Source organism: Lissotriton helveticus, chromosome 8 (assembly GCF_964261635.1).
Source record: "Lissotriton helveticus chromosome 8, aLisHel1.1, whole genome shotgun sequence".
Lineage (NCBI taxonomy): Eukaryota > Metazoa > Chordata > Amphibia > Caudata > Salamandridae > Lissotriton > Lissotriton helveticus.
In genome coordinates this window covers 1,532,678,747-1,532,701,305 of record NC_136069.1, presented here as the reverse complement: position 1 = coordinate 1,532,701,305, position 22,559 = coordinate 1,532,678,747, and the positions used below count along the sequence as shown (strand labels likewise).

The 22,559-nt window shown below is 44.8% G+C and overlaps 1 protein-coding gene across 6 annotated transcripts in view; it reads left to right on the top strand.

Annotated features, from left to right (window-relative positions):
- The first annotated feature begins 11,821 nt into the window (after positions 1 to 11,821).
- EMSY (EMSY transcriptional repressor, BRCA2 interacting) overlaps positions 11,822 to 22,559 on the top strand; it is a 377,116-nt gene continuing 366,378 nt past the window's right edge. For all 6 annotated transcript variants that reach the window (XM_078658523.1, XM_078658521.1, XM_078658522.1 and 3 more), the window contains exons 1-2: positions 11,822 to 11,931; positions 13,218 to 13,321. In XM_078658523.1, the coding sequence (XP_078514649.1) occupies positions 13,252 to 13,321 (70 nt within the window). In that variant the 5' untranslated portion in view covers positions 11,822 to 11,931; positions 13,218 to 13,251. The remainder of the gene's footprint in view (positions 11,932 to 13,217; positions 13,322 to 22,559) is intronic.

The following is a 22,559-nucleotide window of genomic DNA, read 5'->3' as shown; positions in this document are numbered from 1 at the left end:
GATTATAATTACCAAGTATGTTGTGAAAACCAACCCCCTGGCCAAGGGGCTGGGAAGGGTCCCCAAGGGAAGATCTGGTGACCAAAGGCTTCAGGACAGGAATCAAGACAGGATAGATGACCCCTCTATCACCTACGCTTGCATAGCACCCCTCCCTGACACTCTCTTCCTCCTCTAGATTCTTTCGCTATCTTCTTCTAAATTAATTAGCTTAAGATATATGGTTCTGCAATTCGATTCTTCTTCAACATCGCTCGTCACTTCGACAGCATCTCGGTCTCTGTAGCGTTCAGCATCAACGTCTCACTAAGTAACTAATAAGAACCTCAATTATACCCTACAAAATTCATGTACCACCCAAAAATGTTTCAATATCATGACACTCCTAACTCTGATTGGACAGGCAAGGGGAGGTGATCATCACACGTGGCTTACACATTACTCTTTTCAGTTAGCCCTTTGTTAATAAACCCATCCCCTTAATTCTTTTTTCAAACTTTATTTCCCACTTCATTCACATTATTGTGCAACATTCATAATAGCTTTCACAGTTTCTTCCATCCTGGTGAACTCTTCACCACTTGGTTCCCAGGTCAGGACACTCAGTGGCCTTGGCTTGTATTCAAGTTTGTAGTCATCGTTTCGGATTCACTCTCAATAGGCATGCGCGGATGAACATTTCAGTCATGTGATTCTGCTTACTTCTGTCAAGCTTGAGAGGCCCAAAAGCGCACTAATAATAAAGTCAGAATGACAAATGTTATTTTCAAGAATACATGGTTTCACTGTATACCACCTATCTCTATTCTAACCCATTTACTTATTAATACTTTCCCCACGTTAGCATTAGTAAAATAACTTGTTTTAGTTTCCAGCAAAGCAGATGCCAAGCATGTGAGTTTTAAAGCAGCTAACTTGTTAGCTACTGCGCAAGCGCAAGAAATTCTCTCCAAGCGAAAGTATGTCATACTACGTAGATGCAGTAGACGCATGCGTACTAGAGATTTTCAGTTAGCGGCCATTTTAGAATTTCACTTGAGTTACTTGTTAGTAAGACACATAGGCAAGCTTCTCTTTCTTGTAAATGTCATGTTGTGCATATTATTTTACACAAAACAAGGTTAATACGAGGTTAGAAGTTTCATGAGAGGATTGCGCCCAAGCAAGTCTCTTTTCTATGAGTCCTTGCTCCATCAGGGGTGTCCAACTCGTGATCAAGACGGGGTCCTTCATTCTCTCCCATCAGGTAATGTGGTTGGCTCTTTCCTAGGGGATTCTTGGCTTTACACCAACATACATGCTAGGTACACTTAGGTAGGGTCTGCATCGTAGGAGTATGCTTGATTACTGTCATGTTTATATGCCTGCATATATTCACTCATTATAGATGATGGGGTAACCCAATAAGTCAACCGGACCGGGGTACAGTACGGGAATACAAAAGTGGTCTGTGACCAATTAAACATAAAAATGAATTTCAATTATACACAGTCTGTGTTGTGTAGGATACTCCAACACTGATAATCAATATCACCGCAACCCTTTTTCATGCAAGCACTCAAATTTCATTTAAGAATACATGTATTGAGAGACCACACAAGAAGAAGCGCCAAACAATTCAAAGCTATTTACAAAACATTTATTGGTAAACTCAATGATTATAGGTTGCGCACGAAAAAGGAAAAGGGTGGGGAGTGGTGGTGGAAGGTTGTGAGAGTATAAGTCAAAGGAGTAAGAAAAAATACAATTTGATGCTTTACAAATGACTGGTAGTCAAAACCAGTTACAAGGGACCTGTCCTATTCATAAAAATATTTTAAATCTAATTATGTAAATTCAAAATGTGCAAACAATGCAACTTCAAGGTATATCAGATAGGACACAGGTACAGGTCTTGAATAATGGAGGGCGCCGACGTTTCGACTCGGCTGATGCAAGGAGGGATATTTGAACCTCAGCTGCGAGTCTTCATCAGGACGGGGTATGGCAACCTAATCCTGGTGCCAGGTCTGGCTACTCAGGTATGTGCTCCAATCACGAAGACCAATGGCCCAATTGCGCCAGAGGTACAGCAAGTAGGGGTGTGTAATGACTTCCACATCTTACACAATTAACATCCAAAAACGAATAGTGTGATTTGCATCACTGTCCTGCAAAGGCGGATGCCGGGTAGTCCATGTTGCTTCGTGTTCACTCGGTTTTGACTACCAGTCATTTGTAAAGCATCAAATTATATTTTTCTTACCCCTTTGACTTGTAGTCTCACAACCTTCCACCACCACTCCCCACCCTTTTCCTTTTTCGCGCGCAACCTATAATCATTGAGTTTACCAATAAATGTGTTGTAAATAGCTTTGAATTCTTTGGCGCTTCTACTTGTGTGGTCTCTCAATACATGTATTCTTAAATGAAATTTGAGTGCATGCATGAAAAAGGTCGCGGTGATATTGATTATCAGTGTTGGAATATCCTGCAGAACACAGACTGTGAATAATTGAAATTCATTTTTATGTTTAATTGGTCACGGACCACTTTTGTACTTCTGCATATATTCACTGTTTTAGCACCATGGTAGAATTCTACCTCCTATTTACTATATTGGTGCTTGTAATCCTTTACATTTGCTTCTGTTTATTCATTGTCGCAGCAAACATAACCCAATATTTGTAAAGCGTGAATTAATCACCCGTAAGGGTCTCAAGGCCCTGGGGGGCATTGGGGAGTTTAAGTGAGCTATTGCACAGAGTCACATGATACTGAGCTGATCTGCCTCCGGCGCTGGGAATCAAACCATGAGCCCCACGCTCCGGAGTCAGATGCCCTGGCCGCTGGCCACACCTCTCCCTTACATGTTTTATACTAAAATGACGCTGGTTCAATAAATGATTATTGAAAACATCCCCAATGTTTATTCTGTGTATCTCTCTGAGACTAAGTGAGCACAATTGACTGAGCGAAAAGTACTGTACTGTTTCCACGATCCCTAAAGGGTCAAGGGTTTTCATGTTCAATGGTTGCCAGAAACTATTCACTTCTTGATAAGGTTCAGGGGCTTATAGTGGCACTGTAAGCTAGCGGGTTTATAGGCTGACATATCCAGTGGGGGTGTCCGGAATCAGTCTAGACACCAATCCCTTAGTTCCTGTTATCCAACAAATGTGCAGATCCCTTTGTATTTTTAGGAACTACACAACACTGACAGTTAGTGATACCCAGTGTCAGCCATTAAAGCAGGCTGCTCTTTATGGCTCTTCTTCCTCTGCACAGAAACTACAGTACACTTTAGTATTGTTCATTTGGTGTAGTATGCACTTAGTGTATTGCCTTTTGTTTGGTCCTTTATCTTCCAGAGCTGCACCAACCCAAACAGGGTACCACACTACAAACTGCTGCCCTCACTGGGCATGGGCTGAGAGAAAGGAGACACTCACTGCAATCAAGTTAGAGGAGCAGGCACCTGGCTGTTGATAAACTGAAGGAGCAGACCCGCTACCCAGGGTGGCAGCAAACAGCCGCGCAGCAGACTAGGTACCTCAGGACCCACATGCGGCGGCTCACCTGCATTCACAGGTGGTAGTGAACACGCCAATGCAGAGCCAGTCTCCACTCGTTGCCAGCTGCAGAGTCGTGGGAGACTCGAGAGGGCACAATACATTTTTTATGGTATAGCCAGCATCTCTCCTTTATTTCCCTACTTGTACATTAGGCCCTCGGAATACTGATGCCACACCCTAATACATCATTTCTCTTTTATCCCTGGACCTTCTCACCGATGCAAAACCAGACATACTATTCATAACCGAATCATGGTTGGGAGAGGATATGGCTCCAGTCCTGCATGAAGCCATTCCTCTAGGCTATCAAATAATCATCCAAAATCGTTTAGCCAAAAAAGGAGGTGGTCTAGCTGTTGTATTCAGGCAAACAATACATATCACTAAAGTTGACAACATCTCCATAAAGAATTGTGAGGCTCTTCTAACAAGATGCAATCCTACACCGTCTTCCACCTGTAACTTCCTGCTCCTTTACAGACCTCCACCTAGCAAGGCAACATTCCCAGACGCACTTCTAGACACAGTTTCAAACCTGATAACAATACACTCCAACCTATGCGTTCTGGGTGACCTTAACATTTGCATAGGAAGACGAGAGGGGAGGTGACTGAGCGTCAATTGCGCTAGGTGTGACAAAGTGTACATTTTTAACAATCTTGTAAACAGCTCAAAGGATAAGGTTACTGGCACCCCACAATAACCAAATTGGGTAATGTAAAACAAAACCACATTTAGAAATACACAACGATTATATCCTGAGCTTAGAGAAATACATCAATGAACAAATTCCAAGAGTTGTAAAATCTTCATATCTTTTTTTATTGTAGATTTTCTACTTCAAGAAACCACACTGGCCATCGCCAACACGTGTTTCGTCTTGGTGTATGTAACCATAGACTTCTTCAGGGCTATAGCTAGGAAGCGTAAAATGTCACAAAAAATACTACTCTCCATAAATCATGAGAGCACTATGATAAGATTTACTTCTTCGTGCATTCTTCAGTCCGTATTCATCCTAGTTTTAATTTTTCAAAATTTCTGTCTCAGGCCCCCGATATCCAAAGTGAGTAAAAATCGAATAGTAGATAGTAACCGGTCCGTGGCGTGTAGAAGAAAAGAAAAAAAAGCGCCTTGGAGAAACATAGAAATAAAAGACATAAAACAACAAATTAGAAAGCTGCAACGTACCTGGCTCAAAACAAACGCCAAACAAGACAAACTTCACCTACTAAAAATTAACAGATTATATAAATCGGCTATCAAAAAAGCTAAGAAAAGGTACTATTCAGACAGAATTCAAAACGCTAAATGTGCAAATAAAGAATTCTATAAAATACTCAATGAAATTCGAAAACCAAATTGCCTAGAAGGAACTCATGCTGTTACTAAAGATTTCACAGACAAACTGGCAAATCATTACACGGACAAAGCAGACACGTTGGACTCGTACTTACAACAGAAACAAAGCACCAGCACTAACCCTTGTACAAAACAACTATCCAAGAGTGCTCTAATCCAGCCTCTCCGTTCCTTCCAATACATCTCACACGATGAATTTATGGACCTGGTCAAAGCAAGCAGGCCTGCCGGCAGCCCTTCTGACCCCTGTCCGCCACAAACTTTCAAGACAATTCTTTTAACAACCTCTGCTGCCATTCCAGTAAGAAGAATCATCAACGATTCCTTAACTACTGGAATATTCCCAGAAAAACTCAAAAAGTCATACATACGCCCTTTACTGAAGAAAACAAACTTGGACCCGCTGAACCCCGACAACTACAGACCCATTACAAATGGACCTTAACTGGGCAAACTGATAGAAAGAGCAGTGTTCGCCCAGATGTCACAAATCATTGAAGAGAATGACATACTTTCAGATTTCCAAACAGGATTCCGTCCGGGAAGAGGCACTGAATCTGCCCTCCTTGCCATCTGGGATGACCTAAAGAATACAGTTGACCGCAACGGGGTTGCTGCGCTACTACTCTTGGACCTCTCAGCTGCCTTTGACACGGTTGACCATGACACTCTGAAACAAAGACTTTATGAAGCCGGCATAGAGGGAACTGCTCTAGACTGGATCGCTTCCTACCTTCGAAACAGAACTAATGTCATCCACACCCCACTTTTCTCGTCCAAAGCGTACTCCACAAAAGCAGGGGTCCCTCAAGGTTCTATCATCTCGCCCATGCTGTTAGGGTTAGAGGCAGAGGGAGACCTTGAGCTGTGTCCAGTGTCAAGGCACGAACTGTAGGGGCGTACTTTTTACACACTCCCTGAACCTATAGGGACGCTCTTTATACACACTCCCTTAACCCCCTAAAGGATCGCCTCTCACGTTGCCTGACGCTTGGCTTACTGACGTGATCCGTGACCACGCCCCCCTCCTACTTCCGCCTTGATCCTGACGAGACGCTGCTTCTCTGGCGTCTCCGTGGCTTGGTTTACCGCTGTATTCTGCTGGCGCTGCTTCCTTTTGGCGGCGAAACCCTCCCGGTGGTGTAGTGGTAATTCGGAGTGGCAGCTCTCTCCCTTCGCTGCCACTTCCTTCTCCAACCTTCCTGTTACGAGCCTTAATCGTGAGGAGCCGTTTGTCCTGTACTGTGTGGCTCTCCGCTTAATTACCGCCTTCCCTTTCCTTGAGGGAGTAGTTGTTCCACCCCATCGCTACCCTGTGGGGCCGGACGACACACCTCGCCGAGTGTGTGTTTGCTCCGTCCTGCCTTGGTCACGCAGGGCCGGTCGAAACACCTCGGGTCCCTTCCTGTTCATGAGGGAGTGATGTTCCGCTTCGTAGCCTTCTTGTGAAGCCGGACGGCACACCTCAAGGAGTAGGTATCTACTCCGCGCTGCTTTTGTGAAGGCAGGCCTGGTCGGAACTCCTCCGCCCCCATCCTTTATACCGGTCAGTGTTACTGACGAGTCTATTTCTTATTATTTTCTTTTTCCTTGCACATCCATCTCTCAGTGCTCCTTGGGTGAATGCTGTATGAAAGTGGCTTATAGTTCCCCCCCTGCCAGAGACCTCTCTAGAGGGTACAGATGCTATATCATCACTCTAGCCCTTTCTTAAGGAACTACCCAGAATACTTGGTGCTTCCCTTCTTCAAGGAGACTACTACAAGATCCTAGGTGAGTGCAAAAAACGATACTGTATACAGCTCAATGTGTATCTCTGTTCTAGTGTAATATAGTGTTATTTGGAAGTACTGTTTTTCTTTTCAGCATCTGCACTTCCTGGCTGCCCTTCTACACAACCTCTTCAGAGTATGGGGAGAGTGGTGGACACTCCCTGGTTATATTCCCCCATACTTTTTGAGAGCAGTGTCTCAGAGTGAGTTATCACTATTTCCCTTTGAGAGCTGCTTTTTGGAAGTTGGAGGTAATTATCTTCGCTCCTGTGGAATCTGGCGACTGTACCTGACACATGCTTTTCAACATCTACATGAAGTCTTTACCAGTACTGATCAATAAATGTCACCTCACGTGCTACAACTATGCAGATGACACGCAAATACTCCTTCAACTGGAATGCCCCAAAGACATTGGAAAATCACAAATTTTCAGCTGTCTCAGAGCCGTGGATCAGTGGATGACTTGGAGCCAACTCAAATTGAATGCTTCAAAAACTGAAATACTCACGTGTGGCGATTGGAAAAATTACAACCCGCTTGCCGCATGGCCTGATGAACTGGGATCACTACCTAAAGTATCGAAGGAAGTAAGAAACCTCGGAATGACCATGGACTCCAAGCTGTCGATGAAAGTCCAAGTGAATAAACTAGCAAGATCAAGCTTTGCTACTTTAAAAACGCTGCGACGAATTTTCCCTCATTTGGGATTTCCACACAAGGTCCAAGCTACCATCTCCCTTGTTCTATCCAAACTTGATTACGCCAATAGCCTCTACCACGGATCACCTTTAACGACCATGAAAAGACTACAACGGATTCAGAACTCGGCTGCCAGACTACTCTTGCATATCAAAGCGATACAAAAGGGGATGATGGACGGAGCGTTTGAGCAAATCAAACACTCACCCCCAGTCAACAGATCTGGGTTTAATCCATTACCATTCTTTAGCTCACTCGGCCACCCCAGTTCAGACATGGCTATATGCAAATCAGTCTGACCCTGTGCCTCATGGGAACAGTCCAGCCCGAACTGCCAAGCCATGTCTTCCCTGGACCGGAAACAAGCATCCTGGGACCGGTTTCGGATTCATAATCCTCATCAGCCAGGCTATCTTGAATCCAGTGGCCAAGTGAGCAAGGGACTCACGTCTGAGCATACCCTGCCACACTTAGGGCGAACAAAGCGATACAAAAGGGGATGATGGATGGAGCGTTTGAGCAAATCAAACACTCACCCCCAGTCAACAGATCTGGGTTTAATCCATCACCATTCTTTAGCTCACTCGGCCACCCCAGTTCAGACATGGCTATATGCAAATCAGTCTGACCCTGTGCCTCATGGGAACAGTCCAGCCCGAACTGCCAAGCCATGTCTTCCCTGGACCGGAAACAAGCATCCTGGGACCGGTTTCGGATTCATAATCCTCATCAGCCAGGCTATCTTGAATCCAGTGGCCAAGTGAGCAAGGGACTCACGTCTGAGCATACCCTGCCACACTTAGGGCGAACAAAGCGATACAAAAGGGGATGATGGACGGAGCGTTTGAGCAAATCAAACACTCACCCCCAGTCAACAGATCTGGGTTTAATCCATCACCATTCTTTAGCTCACTCAGCCACCCCAGTTCAGACATGGCTATATGCAAATCAGTCTGACCCTGTGCCTCATGGGAACAGTCCAGCCCGAACTGCTAAGCCATGTCTTCCCTGGACCGGAAACAAGCATCCTGGGACCGGTTTCGGATTCATAATCCTCATCAGCCAGGCTATCTTGAATCCAGTGGCCAAGTGAGCAAGGGACTCACGTCTGAGCATACCCTGCCACACTTAGGGCGAATAAAAGCGATACAAAAGGGGATGATGGACGGAGCGTTTGAGCAAATCAAACACTCACCCCCGGTCAACAGATCTGGGTTTAATCCATCACCATTCTTTAGCTCACTCGGCCACCCCAGTTCAGACATGGCTATATGCAAATCAGTCTGACCCTGTGCCTCATGGGAACAGTCCAGCCCGAACTGCCAAGATATGTCTTCCCTGGACCGGAAACAAGCATCCTGGGACCGGTTTCGGATTCATAATCCTCATCAGCCAGGCTATCTTGAATCCAGTGGCCAAGTGAGCAAGGGACTCACGTCTGAGCATACCCTGCCACACTTAGGGCGAACAAACCACTCTTGCATATCAAACCAGGAGACCACATCTCCCCTGCCTTGAAAGCCCTGCATTGGTTACCGGTTGCCAGAAGATCCACGTTCAAGCTGCTTTGTATTACCCACAAAGCAATACATGGAATAGGACCACTCTTCATCAGGAATAAAATCACCAAACACATTCAACAAAGGAACCTCCGCTCTAAAGGAGCATCTCGCCTCAAAATCCCATCATACAAGAAAAAACCATGGGTGGCACATCCTTCTCTGTTCAAGCAGGCAAACTATAGAACTCTTTACCCCCCAACATAAGATCCACCGACAACCACCTTATCTTCAGAAAACTACTCAAGATCTGGCTCTTCCCCACATAAGCACCATACGGAAATAGAAATTTACAGAATATCCCTCTGTATATAAGCATTTGTTTTCACTATAGATATGTACCTATCTTTGTGTATTACTTTATAAAACATGTAAAACAATGATGTTGTTAAGAGAAAAATAATAATAATAATAATAATAATATTCATCAATAAATAAAAGTCATCTTTGGTCTACATGTACATACTTCCATTGTGCATCTATGTACCTTCCATGTTATTGGATCTGTGTGTCTGTTACTTTTCTCCTGAAAAAGCATATCCAATGCACTACCCTATTTCTCATCCTGTGCGTCTATCAATATATTTAATCTAAATATACTTACTTCCTTTATGTATCTATATACTTTCAATGTACTTATGGATCTATATATTTTTCACTTTCTTCTAATTTAGCATTTCCAATGCACTAGCCTATTTCTCAGCCTATACTTCGCTCAATATATCTTCTAGCCCAACCTTCTGACTCATCTCAAACTTCTTTCTACTACTCCTTCTAATGCAATACCCTATCTCACATCCTATAGATCTATCAATATATCCTCTACATCCACTCTCTCATTTATCCCAAACCCCATACCACTACTATGATGGACAAAATAACCATTTCTAGACTCTCTCCTGCTCTACCACTCCTTGCATCATCTGACACCTCTTTTTACTACACCAATCCCCTAAAACGAACATTTCTAAACTCTCCTCTCTGACTCCTTCCCTCCAAAACTCATTTGTTCTCATCCAAAAGCCTCTTCCTACAGCTAAGACTTAAAAAAAATCCTTCACTCTTTTATCCCTCCACTATCATTTTTCAATCAAAATGAACAGGCTAACATGTTCACTTCTCAAATTCCATATTCCATATTCAACTATACTAAGATACTGCCCAAATAACTGAATAACATATCTACTACTCAAATTACTTCATATTTATACTATACTAATTTTCAACACTAATCCTTTATGGGTTCCGGAGTGGCGTGCTACTCGCCAGAAAAGCGCTTCAACATCCATCAGGGGTAACAAGTGCTATATGAATGCAAATCTTTCTTCCCCTTTTATCCATCCGCTATCCTTCTCACTCCAAGTAACAGACTAATATCCACCACTGAAATGACCTCATATTTCACCATATTAATTCACCACTAATCCTTTATAGGCTTCCTGTATAGCATGCGTCAACAAGCGAGCGATAAATAAACACAAACCTTTGTCCTCCTCTATCCTTCTGATATCATTCCAAATCCAAATAACTGACTAACCTATCCACCACTTAAAATTTACTTGCATGTTTCACTATACTAATTCTACACTAATCCTCTATGGGTCCCGGAGTAGCGTGCTACCCGCCGAAAAAGCGCTTTGACGCCTCGTCAGGGGTTGTAAGCGCTATATAAATGCAATTACAATACAATACAATACAATATACTGTGACGGTGCAAGATGGAGGACAGTGTAAACATAATGTAGGTTTGCATAAATGTAGCTCATTTGCGATTAATATGAAAAGGGAAGAAAACAAACAACTCCCAAATTAGCGTAATCTTGCCTCCATGAACCTTAATAGAATTTAAACTTTCCTTTATGTTTGCTAAGAAATTTATAAATAGTGGTCAAACTCAAAAGTTTAAGGTCAGTTGTGTGATGCATGTGCTGGACATGTTTATTTACTAATTATGGCAAACTCTGGGACACCCCTCAAAATCCTTTCAGATACAGTTTGTGCCCATTAGTGCTGATATATCAGCCCGAGAAGACGTTATTACGACTTTTTTTGTATAGTCTGTACTAAAGGGAATGCTGTGAACTACTCAGTTTATCTTCCTGCAACATGGCGTCTACTGCTGCTTTACTTTGGATTGTCGTCAAGGAAAGAAGTTAGTGTTCTAGTTTTCTTATCAAAGAATGTCCGTGGCTGTTGCTGGACAGCTGATACAGATGTTACGTCGCTCTCTGTGCTCGGGGAAAAGATAGGGAGCGCTCAGACTTATTTCTATTTGCACATCCGAAAGGTCACTCTCGTGCCACGTTACTTTTGACGATTGCGTTGCTCTGGTTCACTCGCTATCATTTGCGGCAAAACTCTAGTAGATTTAGCAAGTGTTCTCCTTTTTATATGTCATTGGACAAAATCTCCGGCTTTCCTGCTTGCCTGTAGAGTATGCATCCATTTTTCTGGATAGTAACATTAGAACGATACACAGAACGAACACTAGTATTTCATACCTGAATTTAAATAGAAATAAAAAAAAAATGTGTTCCAGTATTCACAAGTAAGCATCCAGACAACAATGCGTGATCCAACTTGACCCCAGTAAATAGTTTTACTTATCAATAAAATATGATTTTATTTGTAATGTGTTCATATTTGACAGGTATGGTTATTTAAAAAGATAACCACGAAACATTACCAGACGTGTGATCCTCATTTAACTTATGTCCGTTTTTTGTAAGCCGCTTCAAACATTTACCATAATGAAATGTCCAATTATAATTGTTTACATCTCCTCTCAGAAGTCCTTTGTTTATGTCACCGGTAGAAGCCAATTGTCTTTGTTAAAAACTTCAACTCCCGGCATGCCATGGCTACACGCACGCGCACTGGTGCCCGCGCCATCTTTAGCATCTTTAGAACCGCAGTTAGGAAGGCTACCCCTGTTGTTGTGTGTATCTGCAAGCCACTGGTTCACCGATGCTCCCAGGGAAGGTGGGTACGGCTCCTCGGGGAATGGGAGGAGAATCAAGTTGGCAAGGCAGCGCCCTTTGCTTCTCACAGGCTGCTGCTTTATGTCTATGTGGGCATAGATGGTAAAGCTACCCCTGTCACTGAGCCATGGCGCCCCCTTCTCCTAGTCACCAGAGAGCTCCGTAGTTAAATGTCAGACCTGCTGGATAACGGGTTACCTTCAACATTATCTGACAGTCCTGCCGACGGAATATATGACCTTCCTCAGAGCCAACCTAGTGACAGACGTCTGCCTACTGTCCTCCCAATGATAATCCTACATAATAAATTGCCTCAGTTTCCTCACAACTCTTCTTCCGATCTACTGCAGTGTCCAGCCCAATATCCCCATTGCTTCTCACAGTCATCCCGATGCTCTTGAAGTCTTTCCACTGCCCATAAACATTTTTATATTGTCTGCCCCTCAAGACTTACGCTGCATAGCCCAGCTGCTCCTCTCCACGTCAGTACTGCTCTTTCCCCAATTTACATGCACTTCTCTGCCCTTCAGTCTCTCTTTCTAGCCGGCCTCACCCTCGCCGTGCTTTCTTGGCATTTTCAGTGCTGCTACCCTACGCCAATGTTTTGCTTTCCCTCCCCCTTGCGCTGCTCTCTCCCCAGACACTACTCCCTGCATGATGTACTTTAGTAGATTGTCACTAGGGTTGTATGAGCTGAAGGGGACGCCGTTTATGTTCCTGTGTCAAGGCTTTTACTGGAATAAATATAAGCGCTTCGACGCATCGTCAGGGGTAGTAAGAGCTATGTAAATGCAATTTACAATTTCATGCTCGACTGACACGTGTGAGACCAAGTCTTTACACTTCACTACGCTGCCCCTGTTATCCCTGCCGCTCTGCACTGCTCTCGCTCCAAGTACTTCTTTCTTCACTCTAGTTCTTCGCTGCTCCTCCCTCCCCCTTCTTTCTTAGCCTCTTCACTGCTCTCATCCACAGCCCCTGCACCGCCCCTTCCCTGCGGTGCTTTCTGGCCTCTCTTGTTTTTTGCATTCCCCGCCTCCCATTTCTGTACTCGTCCCCAGCTTCCGCTGCGTCGCCTTCTACATATGTTTGATGCCAGCGGCGAGCGAGTCATGCAAATGGGGTATCGGTGCATAGGTTTGAGCAGGCATGTTCAAGGTTAACACCGAATAAGCAAAATACAGGCCACTTGCATATCACTCGTGGAAACCATCACTTTGAAGCTCAACTGGAGTTCACTAGTTGGGAGAAGTCCATCCCTTCATACCCTGTAACTTGCTTCTCTAGGGAGGAAGCAGTTCTGTGACCTGAATGCAGGAAGATGCCCGTGGTATGGCCAACACTCCTGGATCTGAGCAGGGATGAGTGCAAGAGGATTCTGCGCAAGTTGGGTAAGATAAAGTGTTTTCCATTTGTTTACCTGCTGTTGGACATGTTGTAACTCCTTGTACGTTCCCTGTCTCAGTTGTGTGTTGTAATTCGATGGCAGCGATCGTATGTGATTTGAAGTGCCTTGTTCCAGACAAATCTGTTTCAATCCAGTGTCATACACGAGCAGTAATTATTGCACATTGCGTGTGCCTTTTCGCAGGCGTTACATTGAAATCGTTTTGATCAGCCTTTTCCTGATGTTTGGGATGGAATGCAAATTATTTTTTGTCATAGTACGACCATGGTTAGTTTCGTTTTTTTTCTAGTTCCTGCCAGTTAAGTGAGAAAATTCTTGAGGTGCAGGGCTGTAGTTGGGCATCCAACCTCCTATAATGCTTTGTATCAAACCTGGTCTCTGGAACACTCAGACGATACGCAAGTTTTGAAAATGGTATGTGTGTGTTAATAGAACTGGGGAAGATAAGTGCAAAAAGGTTTTGCAAGCAGGTTTTTTTGTATAATATTAAAGTATATCTGTCTACAAATCAGAGTCCCACAGACCTACTGTAAGTTATTTTAAGGATTGTTCCTTTCCTTAAAGTGTCTGTAGATTTTGAAAAGTTTGTCAGTTGCCTTAGGTTTGCACCAGGTTATGGTCTAGCAGCCCTTTTTGTGGATGCTTGATTAGGTGAGATATCAAATTGAAACTGCTGTAATTGAGTGAGTACAGTACCTGAACCTTGGTGTTACTGATGCGCCTCCAGAGTTGTATAATCCTGTTCTTGTGCACTTCTGTAATTGACCACTTCATGTCAACTTAATAGAAACTGCAAGATGGTACAACGATTTGGGAGGTGCATGTGTTTGGTTTTTATTTTTATTTTATCTATTTTTTGCTTTCGGAGTCAAAGGAGACAGAAGAATGATGAAAGATGTGCATGTGGGTATAACCTATTTAACCATAAACATATTGGTGTCTTACACTAGTCATGTACTGCTTATCTGGATACATTGCGATGGAGGATCTTATTGGTGTCCTTCATTTCGGGTAATTGGTAGGACGCGTTGTCTTTGACAATGGATATTTGCCTTCAAAGTTTTGTGTTACCTAGGTCCTTTTTAAGTCTCGCCAGAGACAGAGTGCTGTCTCTTCGAGTCCTTTAGTAAGTGGCTTTTAAAAGTGCCTCCAGCGGCTTTTGCTGGCCTACAGCTTGCATTCACGTGCAGAGCTGCTATCTGTGTTTTTAGGTCTCGCCTGAGACAGCGCATGCGCTGTCTCTTAGAAACATTTAGTAAGTGGCTTTTAAAAGTGCCACCAGAGGCTTTTGCTGGCCTACAGCTTGCGTTCACAAGCTCGTGCATAGCTGCCATCTGTGTTTTTATTGCTGTAATCGTGCTCCTCTGCTTGCACTACCCCCCTCCCTTCCCCCCCTCCCTCCTGGTCAGCTTCATTTGTGTCTTCTAGCTGTGAATCATGCTCCTCTGCTCGCACTCCCCCTCCCTCCTCGTCAGTTTAATTTGTGTCTTCTATCACTGTGAATGCTCCTGCTTCCACCAGGCACACACACCATCAGTCGTCAGTGCATGCTTTCACCAGGCACACACACCACCAGTGCACGCTTCCACCAGGCGGCAGTGCACGCTTCCACCAGGCACACACACCACCAGCCGTCAGTGCACGCTTCCACCAGGCACACACACCACCAGCCGTCAGTTCACGCTCCCACCAGGCACACACACCACCAGTTGTCAGTGCACACTCACCAGGCGCACACACTACCAGCCGTCACGCACTACCAGCCATCGGTGCATGCTTCCACCAGGTACACACACCCAGCCTTCAGTGCATGCTTCCACCAGGCACACACACCACCAGCTGTCCGTTTCCACCGGGCACGCACACCACCAGCCGTCCGTGCACGCTTCCACCGGGCACGCACACCACCAGCCGTCCGTGCACGCTTCCACCGGGCACACACACCACCAGCCGTCAGTGTACGTTTCCACCGGGCACACACACCACCAGCTGTCAGTGCACGCTTCCACCAGGCACACACACCACCAGCCGTCCGTGCACGCTTCCACCGGGCACACACACCACCAGCCGTCAGTGCACACTTCCACCAGGCACACACACACCACCAGCCGTAAGTGCACGCTTTCACCAGGCACACACACCACCAGCTGTCAGTGCACGCTTTTACCAGGCACACACACCACCAGCCGTCAGTGCAGCAAGCAGGCTCTTGGTAAATATGTGTTCGATGCCTGGGAGCGAGTGGGTCGAGTTTCCTTAAACCATGCTGAGTATGCAGGTGCAGTGCATGAACTCCTGTGTGAGTGAGTCATGCTGCCTGGGGCTCACTCACTCCACACTTGTAAATTGTGACTGCACCAGGCTTTTTCTCATTTGCAAAGTTCGGCACGTGCGCACAGCTATGCAGCCCCCACACCCCGGGAATGACTGCTTCCTACAACCAGAATGGAAACAACATTCAGAGCAATGAAAACAAGTTCAATTGATGCAAAGAACTGTTAACAAAAAACCATGTCCAGCTATTGTAGATCTGGCAACTTAATCAACAAAAAACAAACGAGCATTGGCATAGCCAATAGGTCTCGCTTTTTGGACCCTATAAGTATTTAGTTATGCAGCAGAATATCCTTGGTGCAACAACACCAACTGTTGCATGGCTGAACACTTTTAAGGTCCCAAATGCGAGACCTATTGGCTATGCCAATGCTTGTTCTAAATAGGCCGCTAATGGCCAGTTGGGCTCAAACAGTGTTGTTGGGCCACATTTTTGACATCACATGCTCAAATTTCATATTAACCACTGCAAAAATTAAAGGATGCAGTGTGAAAAAAACTCCTGGTTCTGACTTTTGTGACTTTCATAGTGTTAAAACATGAGTAAAACCGTAGGCACTTTCTTTTGACATGACACTCAGGGCAAGGAGTTGGTTTTAGAGAAGTTGGAAAAAAAATCGAGTAGTGCTGTAACATTCTTTCCCAAGGACAGATTTACCATCACTTACGTACGAACGCACCAGTCCTGCCTTAATGGCAAACTCACATGTTGAATATATAAACTAAGTAAATGTGGACTGTTTTAGTGGCATGTTTTATTTTGTGGCAATCTTATTAGCTAACCACTCCTTATCAGGGAAATTTGTAGTCCGAATTTGTGGCGATTCTTTACTTTTTTTGCTTAGGACAATTACTCCAATCATCTGTATTTAAGAATTTTTAGAATTTCGCAATTGCCGAAAAATCAACCTCTACTTAGTTGATTCGTTTTATCCTGTTATGTTCTAAGTTTATTCATGAATGAAGAAAAACTTAAGACCATTTAATAAGAGGGATAGACGTAAATTTAGCGTTTCTTTGTTTGAGATGAATTCTGAAAGCGTTGTCCTCACTGTCTCTTAAATAGTACGATTAGTAAGAAATGGGTATTTCGTTTTTAGGTCTCGCCTACGTCGCTGCGCATGTGCTGCGCGCTCTGCTTGGCCTCTTGTAATGGAGGAGATTTTAGAAGTGGAATGGAAGCTCCGCCCATCCTTTTTATTGGCGGGAGTCCTCCTTTATGGTAAACGTTCGCATTCTATTTGAAGTGAGGCTTGTTTGTTCCTTCCCTGTCTCCTTTTCGGCTCGCCCATCCGGACTTGATTGTGTACTTGCGGCGTGAAATGGTGGGATTTATATGGTGGTTCAGCACTATTTTACACAGACACTGATCGGGACAATGGCAGCTGCGCTTCATTCTCCGGTATGTGCGCTTTTACTTTAACAACGCCAGGCAACAAAAGGAGGGACGGGAAGGAGCCTTGGCCGGCCACTGACCTGTCACTACGCACTATCGGATCATGGAAACACAATGCTGGGCTTACAAACAAAACACTGGTGTGGGGGGGCAGCCCTAACCTTCGAGCACTGATAGGAGACGCGGGCTCCCAGAGAGTGGAAAACACCAGCAGATGCGTGTGCACAATGCGTCCCCCGGGATCAGTGACGGGAGAAGCCACGAGGTGTAGGGTTGTTGTGGCGCGTCCGGCCAGTGCAAGCTGCGTAGCACACCGCTGGGAGTGAAGCGGCGGTGTGCGGTGCGGTAGTCATTAAATGGGTTGTGTGGCACGGAGTGCAGCCTGTGTCTGCGGTTAGTATAACCAGATGCGCTCACAAATATTTGCATGTCCTTATGAGCTTTGTTGTGTGTGTGTGTGTGTGTGTGTGTGCCCTGCTAGAGACGTGTCGAAGTGTGCGCAAATGGTGTGCTGTGGCATACAGTGATATGCTTTCATTTTAGCGAGCGTGTGTGGGATGTATGCCCTGGTGTGGACCAATATACACGTCGATGTGCTGCATCATATTTTACTAACAAAATTCAGGCAGCCACTAGCACTACAAAAGAACTATTCAAAACTGTCACCCAGTTGACCAAAAGCCCCCGCGACATTGTTTTCAGTCCTGACCAGAATCTTGTTACGAAAATTGCAACCTTTTTCCAGCAAAAAGTCCAGACAGTCTATAATGACCTTAGCTCTTCTGCACCTACCATGTCCAACGATAACTATGACACCACTTCCCGAACCGAGTCCAGCTATTCCTGCTTTCCCCTATTAGAGGCGACACAGGTCACTGACCTTATTCTACAGATGAAGTCAGGATCCCCATTAGATCCATGCCCCCCACGCATATTACACATGATCCCACAAACAGTGGCAGCCGTCCTGACCCCTCTGATAAACAATATTATCACATCCGGGGTTTTCCCGAGCAGCTGGAAAAAAGCCTGCATTCGACCAATCCTTAAGAAGGACTCATTAGATCCTACGGTACTCAAGCATTACCGACCAATATCCTGCTTACCCCTACCAGCTAAGATTCTGGAAAAAGCCATCAATCAAGAAATGATGCGATATGTAGACCACAACAAGCTCCTAGACTCCTCTCAGCATGGCTTTCGCCCCCTCCATTCAACAGAGTCTGCCCTTATCATGGCAACCGAAAACACCCGAAAGACAATGGACGAGGGTGGTAGAACGGCCCTGATTCTACTAGATCTAACGGCGGCATTCGACACCGTGAACCACTCAATTCTATTAGACAGACTAAAAACCCTAGGCTTTACTGACATTGCCCTAACTCTCTTAACATCCTTTCTGGATTCTCGAATCCAACAAGTACACTGGGAAGGCTTACAATCAGATGAGTTCTCCCTCCCAGGTGGGGTCCCTCAGGGCTCGGCGCTGTCGCCCACCCTGTTTAACCTATATGTGACCCCCCTTAGCTGCCCTAATTCAATCTCATGGTTTGCAGTTATAGTCCTACGCAGATGACACTCAAATTATAGTGTCATTGTCCCAGTCTATTGAAGCCACAGCAGAGTGTTTTAAGAAATGCCTTCTCGGTGTAAAAAACTGGATGAGCTGTAATTTTTTAAAACTGAACACGGATAAAACAGAGATAATCGAATTCGGTCAGAAATCGTCTATCTGGAGCGACATCTGGTGGCCTTCGGAGGCAGGCACTTGCCCTAGTCCTGCAGACAAGGTTAGAAATCTTGGCTTCCTGGTGGACAAAGATCTCTCCTGCAAAGCTCAGATTAACCAGGTCACCTCCACCTGCGTCTACACCCTCAAAGTTCTTAGGAAAGTTTTAACCTACATCCCCCCCAACTCTAAAAAAACGGTACTGAGTGCATTAGTAATGTCCCGGGTGGACTATTGCAACTCACTCTATCTGGGCACAGGAGAAAAACAACTGAACAAGCTTCAGGCAATCCAGAACGCCGCAGCTAGGGTCCTACTAAATTTACCTTATCGCCATCCAACGTCCAGAGCCATCAGGGAACTTCACTGGTTCCCAGTCAGATCCAGAATACGGTTTAAGGCCCTCTGTTTAGTCCATAAATCCTTGTATGGCTCGGGACCACAAGACATGTCCAAACTCCTCCCTCGATATCTCCCTTCACGTACATTAAGGTCAGACAGTCTTGATTTGATATGTCAGCCAAGAATAAAACGAATGCGATGGGGCGGCAGGTCCTTTTGCATCTAGCCTCCAGACTATGGAACTCTTTGCCCCCTGTGCTGCGCTCACAAAAATCTATACTCTGTTTTAGAAAAGCACTGAAGACCTGGCTTTTTTCCTCACACTAAGATCTGCTCTCGCCGCTCTCCTCGTTTCTGCAGCGACAAGACGCCACGGCATTCGAGCGCTATATAAGTACTTCAGTCAGTCATCATATGCGCGTGTTGCAGTATACTTGTTTATGCTACTGTGCATCATGCTTGGTTGATGGTAGATAGCAGTGTATAGCGAAGAGTTGAGCTCTGGTTCGGAAATATACTATACCTCGTTGTTTTGCGCTAATGTTAAAAAGCTGTAACGCCGCTCAGTGTCACCCGGAATACTATGTTTTCAGTCAGCTGCTTTCATTTAACCACCCAATGCGTTCTGGGATTTGAAGTCGGGTTTTCTTCTAGTTAAATTTGAAACCACACCTGATAAAAGTAGTTTGAAAATTAAAGCCCTGTACTGCAAACTTGGTATATTGCAGAGATGGAGCGAAGCGGTCATCCCTGTGTGTCTGTGGAATGCAGCAATTTGAGTTGGTATTGTGGTGTGTGTAGTTATAGTGTGTGGTATTCAGTGATGTAGTGTAGGTTACTGGTGCCTTCAGCTGTGTGTAATTATGTGTATTAGTGTAGTGATGTGGAGTATTTTGTGTGCATATGTGGGGGCAGTGGCATGGTGTGGAATGTAGAGGTTTGTTATTGTGTGTTGGTGCTATGCATGTGGGTTGTGTATGTTACTGGGATGCATGTGGGTGGTATACTGTGGTGTGGATGTGGTGCACTCACCCGAAAGGACCTGTGCATGGAGAAGCCATGTGGGATGTGCTCTGGTGTGATATCCTGTGAGCGTAAACCAGAAATCCGGCCCCCACCCCGCGCAACCGGCAACCCCTGCAGGCACCAGGAATCGCGCTAACATGATGCAATGCAATAGGTCTCGCATTGAAATTAGTTTGAGTTATTGACTCTGTAAATGACAATGTTTTTTTAATTGTTTTTCTATTTTAAAACATAAATAAAAGGCATTGTTATTTACAATGTCAATAGTTTAAAGTCTTGTAAATGCCAGACATGTTGCATTGCATTTACACGAGTTTGAGCTATAGGCATTGTAAATGATATTGTCTTTTATTAATGTTATTGTTTTTAAACAACATAAATATAATGCATTTACAATGCCAATAGCATAAACTCATGTAAATGCGAGACTTATTTCATTTGCAAGATGTTGAGAGCTATTGTGATTGTAATGACAATGCTTTTAATATATGTTTGAAAACCTGTAAGGTGTGCATAAATATGCTTAAGAGAAGCAAAGCTGGCAGTGACTGCCCCTTTTGTAGTGGCAGCCAATCTTTTCGTTAGCAAGGACTGCTAGTAGTAAGTGCATGGTTATATAGCTTGCAGGTTTTTACATTTTTTAAATAAAAGGCATTGCTATTTTGAATGCCAATAGCTTAAACTCGCGTACATGCGAGACCTATTGCATTGCAAATGCTTGTTTTGTCCTGCATATGCCAAATTAGGGAAGACCTGGATTATTCCAGAATGCCGCATTTTGTCTGTAGTCCATCTAAAGGAAGCAATTCTGATACTAAGATCGGAAAATAAAGAACGGGTTGTTTACTCAGTATCTCAATATTTATTGTATGCATGGGGCTGTAGATGAAAACATTTACAAACATGATGTATTATAACTGGAACATGCACTTTAAGGGGAATATCGTATTTTAATGTAGTAATTATTTTATTAGGTATTAAGTAAGAAAGAAACCGATAAATAAACAATAGTACAACGTGATACAAAGTCTAGATTGCAACGTGAAGGATATATCTATTTTTGTGGAAGAGGTGTGGCGCAGCAGCCAGGGTGCCCGACACCGGACCACGGGGTTCAAGGTTTAATCCCCGGTGCCGGTGGCAGGTCAGCCCAGCACCATGTGACTGGGCAATAGCTCGCTTAATCTTCCTGAGGGCCAACAGCGCCGGGAAACCACTTCGGAGGTAGCTGTGCGCTTTACAAATTCAAGGTTATTATTATGTATATCATCAGCATCATTCAAAAAGGGAGGAGAGAATGGGGTATCAGATTGGAGTGGAGCGGGATGTGGGGAGGTGGAGGGAGGGACTTGCAATAGGGAGGGGAGAGTGGGTACTAGCGTAGTTGTAACATTATCAACAGAAACTATGACTGTACATCACCTCAGATAGTTTGGTGTGTGGAGGTGTGTGTTTTGAGGTAGTGGTTGTCAGAAGTGGTACCCTGGATGCTCTCTCAGGCAGCATCTATTTGATAGCTGCAATTGTGGGTGCTCTGGACGAGAGAGAGGGAGAGGTCTCGTTTAGGCAGGGGTCACCGGGGTAAGGAGAGTATGGAAGGGTGGGGATAAGGATGGAGAAAAGGGGGGGGGTTGCGTGCGTTCCTTTGTCCAACCTGAGAAAAAGTAGTAATGTGTGTCTCAATCAATAGTAGGAGATTTTAAGGTGGTGGGGCAAACGTGTAGGTGAGTGAGGGTTCTGTGGTCCGTTTGGGCAGAGACGTTATGTGCTATTAGAAAATCTGCGTGAGTTATTTCCCCAAGTGGGGGCTTAGTACATCAATTGTGTTTGTCTGGTGATGGTTGCCATCCATGTTTATGGTGAAGGAAGGAGATATAAAGTGTCTACTTGCGCGTCCGATGTCGGGTTAGGGAATCAGCTGGGTAGGTGGGAGAAGGGTGGAGAGTGGAGGAATGGAGGGGTATGTAATATTGTATCCAAGGGTTTCAGTAGGGGAAGAGGGAGGGGAGGGGAAAATCCTGATCATTGCCTGTGGGATTGTGAGTGAGTGGTCCGGTGCTGCCAAGGTAAAGCGGTAGAATGTTATTATGTGCTCTACCAGAGGAAGGGGGCCCGTGTCTGCGTAAACACCTCCTCCTGGTCCTGTATGTCGTAGATGACATGTTCGTGGGTTGCGGTGTGGATCATTGCCGCTGTCCGATCTTCTTGTGAAGGTGGGGTGGGCGACTTCCATTGTCGCAGGATGCGAAGCTTAGCTGTGGATAGTGCAGTGTGCAGGAGGTGGCGTTGTGTGATAGTAATGTCGGGAGTGTCTCTGAGATCATGTAGGAGGATGACTGTAGAAGTGAGGGAGTGGCGGAGCGGAATTCTCTCTCAGGGTATCCCCTAAATAGG